The sequence below is a fragment of the Aureococcus anophagefferens genome, assembly GCF_000186865.1.
Source record: "Aureococcus anophagefferens unplaced genomic scaffold AURANscaffold_57, whole genome shotgun sequence".
Lineage (NCBI taxonomy): Eukaryota > Pelagophyceae > Pelagomonadales > Pelagomonadaceae > Aureococcus > Aureococcus anophagefferens.
The window spans coordinates 94,042-97,935 of record NW_008705610.1 but is presented as its reverse complement, the minus strand read 5'-3'; the positions used below and the strand labels follow the sequence as shown (position 1 = coordinate 97,935).

General features: G+C 64.1%; 2 protein-coding genes across 2 annotated transcripts in view; one reads left to right on the top strand and one right to left on the bottom strand.

Annotated features, from left to right (window-relative positions):
* AURANDRAFT_67943 (hypothetical protein) overlaps nt 1-394 on the top strand; it is a gene marked incomplete at both ends in the record, with an annotated part of 1,234 nt that extends 840 nt beyond the window's left edge. The window contains one exon of the mRNA XM_009043545.1: nt 35-394. Within this exon, the coding sequence (XP_009041793.1) occupies nt 35-394 (360 nt within the window). The remainder of the gene's footprint in view (nt 1-34) is intronic.
* Nucleotides 395-1,957: 1,563 nt separating this feature from the next.
* AURANDRAFT_67942 (hypothetical protein) overlaps nt 1,958-3,894 on the bottom strand; it is a gene marked incomplete at both ends in the record, with an annotated part of 5,922 nt that continues 3,985 nt past the window's right edge. Inside the window, one exon of the mRNA XM_009043528.1 lies at nt 1,958-2,015. Within this exon, the coding sequence (XP_009041776.1) occupies nt 1,958-2,015 (58 nt within the window). The remainder of the gene's footprint in view (nt 2,016-3,894) is intronic.

Below are 3,894 nucleotides of genomic sequence, written 5' to 3'. Positions count from 1 at the left end.
GGGAGTCGACTGCCACAGCGCGTGGTGCTTCGAGGTCCCGCCGTCTGAGCGGAAGGCGCTTCCGCCGCCGCCGGAGCCCAAGCTGGCCCCGTCACGCCGCGAGTCGCTCGACGGCCCGCTCTACGCCGACGAGCTCGCCGCGTACAACGCCGCTCGGCGACAGGAGCACGGCGGCGGCCAGGGCCACGGCGGCGGCCACGGCCGGCGCCGGGGCCAGAAACGCGGCGGCGGCGACGGCAAGCCCACGATGGTCCGGGAGTCGTACCAGATCCGCGCGAACAGCCTCGGCGCGGGGCAGGGCGAGCGGCGCGCGTCCTGGTCGTCGCCTTTAAACTCGGGCGCCTACTCGTGTATCGAGGGTCCTGAGCCACGCCTTGGCAACGGTGGCGCCTAACATATCCCGCCGGCGGGATATGTTCACATCGGCCCGGAGGGAGCGGAGGTCGGCGACGCGGGCGATGTCGAGGACGAGCTCTTACGTCGCGCTCTTGACGATGGAAAGGATCCGCCACGCCCATGGAGCCGACGATGTCCCCGTCGACCTCGAAGTAGTCGGGCCCGGAGAAGTAGGGTAGTGGCCCCGGCGAGCTTGGCGTTGCCGCCGACGGCGCGGCGCACGAGCCAGTTTCTCAACTTCAGTTGCGCGTCGCGGTGGCCGTCGTTCGTGCGCGTGCACGCAGATGACGAAGTTGCCCAAAGCGCATGCAAAAATTGAGGTCGAACTCGAAGACCTTGCCGCCGTCCGGCCCTTTGCGACGAAGGCGCCCGGGTGGCGCGCGACGTGGAGCTGGGGCACGTCCGTGAGGAAGAGGGCGCACAAACTCAGCGCGCTCGGCACCTTGACGCGGTCGCAGAGGTAGCCGCGCCGCGGGCTCGCTCCGGCAGTGCCCATCGTTCGTCGACGGCTAGGGCGGCAGGCCGCAGTGCGCGTCGCGGTCGTCGTCGGCGAGCGACGCCGCGGAGCCGCCCGGCGACGTCGCATCCGCGCACTCGTTGTCGCGGCCATCGGCGTCGGACGCGCGCGTCGTCGCGGCCGTCGTCTCGGACGTCCCGCGGGGCGCCGAGCGCCTCGAGGATCGCCGCGGACCGCGCGTTGGGCAGCGCGCCGACGATCGACGCTCCGGGTGTGAAGTCGTCGCTCGAAGTCACCGCGTCATTTCCGACCTTCTCCGGTGGCAGCGCCGGCGCGGCTGCCTCTTGTCGTCCCAAATCTGGGCGCGTTCGCGGTCGCGTCGATAGCACCGACATCGCGTCGATCGATCTGCTGAAGTACAATAGTAAAGAAATAAATAAACACAAACTAAACATATACTATTGTACCTAGGTAGAGGTCGCACTGGCGTAAAGATCTCTAGCTGCTCCAGCATGGGGGGTCTTGCTCCGGCGACGGCGTCCGATGGCCGACGCGTCGGACGCCCGAACGTGCGGTTTTTGGCTAGCGGCCAGGGACGCCCGGTGGCTATACGTGACAAAAACAAGCGCTCGGATTGGGACGAATGGCTAGCCGTTTCGCTGGCTTGAGTACCAAACACGTACGCGCGGGCCGGGAGCGGAGACCTCTGAGCCCAAGCTTCCGACGCACGGCAGCCCGCTCTGGTGGTCGGAGTGGCCTTCCATGGCCCCTAGGCGTAAGCCTGACCGTCGGTGCCCCCATCGGAGGTGGTTCTGGCGTCGACCAAATTCCACCGCGCGGGCCTCGTCTCCGCGGGGCTGCCGCGGCGTACAAGTCCGTGCCAGCGAAGCGCGTCACCATCGATGGCGTTGGATACGCCCCTTGGTTTTGGGTGCGACGTCGGTGTGACGGCTGGGGTAGGCCATTTACGTTGCGTAAGATGTACCACCCCGCTCCGCACGCAGGGGTGCCGCCGACGCCAGTGGCGGAGCAACACCCCCCCTTGGTATCAGAATATTATTATGCACTTTATTATGCTCCTCGTCCGCGCGAAACGCTGACCCCTCACGTCGCGACCAGGACTCTTCGGCGTGCTCGGTGCTCGGTGTACTCGCCCGCGCGCCTAATCTCTGGCGTGCCATTGCTCGGTTACGTAAAAAAGTGGCGAGTGCATGTCATGAAGATGCTTTCCCGAATGCTGGTGTGTGCTTGCGCCGGGTGCGCGTCCGCGGCGCCGACGCTTCTCCTCGCGGCCGCTGCTATTCCCGTGACTCGATTTGACAACTTTACGCGCAAGGAGCTCGGAGAGATGATTGGCCTTGCCTGTGCGACGGACTTTGACATCCAAGTCGTCGTCGATGCCGACATGAGGACATGGGTCGATAAACTCCCACAACTCTGCAATCGCATCGACCTCGCAACGCTGAGTAGGACGGCGATTCACGGCTCACGGGACGGACCGTGCGAGGACAAGATTGGCGTCAGGCCGTGTCCTGAGTTGCTGCGCGCCGCTCGCTCCTTCAAAGTCCGGGCCATCGAGAAGTATGCCCGTATCCACGCGAGCAACGGGCTCATCTACTTGGACAACGACGTGCATATTCATCCCCACGCGCAAGCCGAGTTTCTCGCCGTGTTCCGAGCGATGCGCTCGGCGAACGCGTCCGTGGCCCTCGCCCGCGCAAAGAACTGCATCCCAAAAGGCCACGAGATTGCCGGAATCCCTAACACGTTCTGCGAACGCAACGGTGGGGTGCTTCTCGTACATGGCGCGAGTGGGACTGAATTGGCGCAAGCGTGGTCGAGGGAGTTCAGCAAAAATCTTTCGCCGGATGGCCACGATCAAGTCTCGCTCCGCAAGGTGCTGTGGGATTTTACGCTCGCAGATCACAACCTACTCTACGAGCTCCCCGAACGGCTCAATTGCCGCACGGCATGCGACTCCTGCGCCGTCGTCCACGTCCACAATTACAAGGGGGCGGTCAGGTGCGAACTCGGAGCCGACGGACAGCTGGTCATCGTGAAGCCTGCAAATGGGACAGAAAAGAAGACATGTAGACCGCCGGGCGTCATCGTCGTCGGCGTCTCTCGGTCGGGGACATCGATCGCCACGAGCATCCTCGGACGCCTTGGTGCGCACCTCGGCAACGTGGAACAGAGCAGGTCCGACCAGAACCATCCCGACGGCATCAACGAATTAATGTCAGTGAAACGTGTGAACAAAGGTATCTACGACGTGGACGGACTCACTTGGGACGAGCTGCCGCGACCTCTCTCTCCGGGGACACGCACGCGGCGAGATCTCGTCGATAGAGCCATCGATGCCCTGGCCGCGTTTCTGGACCTAGGCTGGGACTCGTGCGCCCCAGGGGCCTGGTGGGCGCTCAAGGACCCACGATTCTCGATCACGCTGCCAATTTGGCTCGCCGTGGCGAAGCGCCTCCGGCTACACGTCGCCATCCTCTTCGTCTGGCGCGAGCCCGCCCCGAACGCGCGTTCCCTCGACCTCCACGGGCACTTTGTAGACTCGCGAAGACGATGGCAGGCGATGAATAGTGTCGCACTAACGGAGATTGTGGACGAGGTCTGCGTCCAGCTTGCCTACACGGACCTCGTCTCAGGCGCTGAGCGCCGACTCGACGCGATCACTCGACTTGCCCAGAGGCTCTACGCCGTCAAAATCCCCGTGGCCAAGCGAGGGCGCCTTCAAGTGAACACGTCGATCGCCGACTTGACGTTCGTGAACAAGGCAGAGGACAATCTGGATGCGCTCACGCCCTCGCAAGCCGACCTCGCAAAAAGACTTCGATCCAGCCAGTGCAGGATTTAGCCGTGCCGGCGTCAACGGCCTCGGCACGCCGCTCGAGCAGTGTAGCCGCCTCGTGAACCTCGAGGAACTCTATCTCGAGATCTGGCGCCACCAGCCCCAGGTCATGACCTCGTCGACGGCCGGTCAAAGCCAGTCTCATTCAAACCCCAGTAAATATGAGGGAAGTCACACAAGT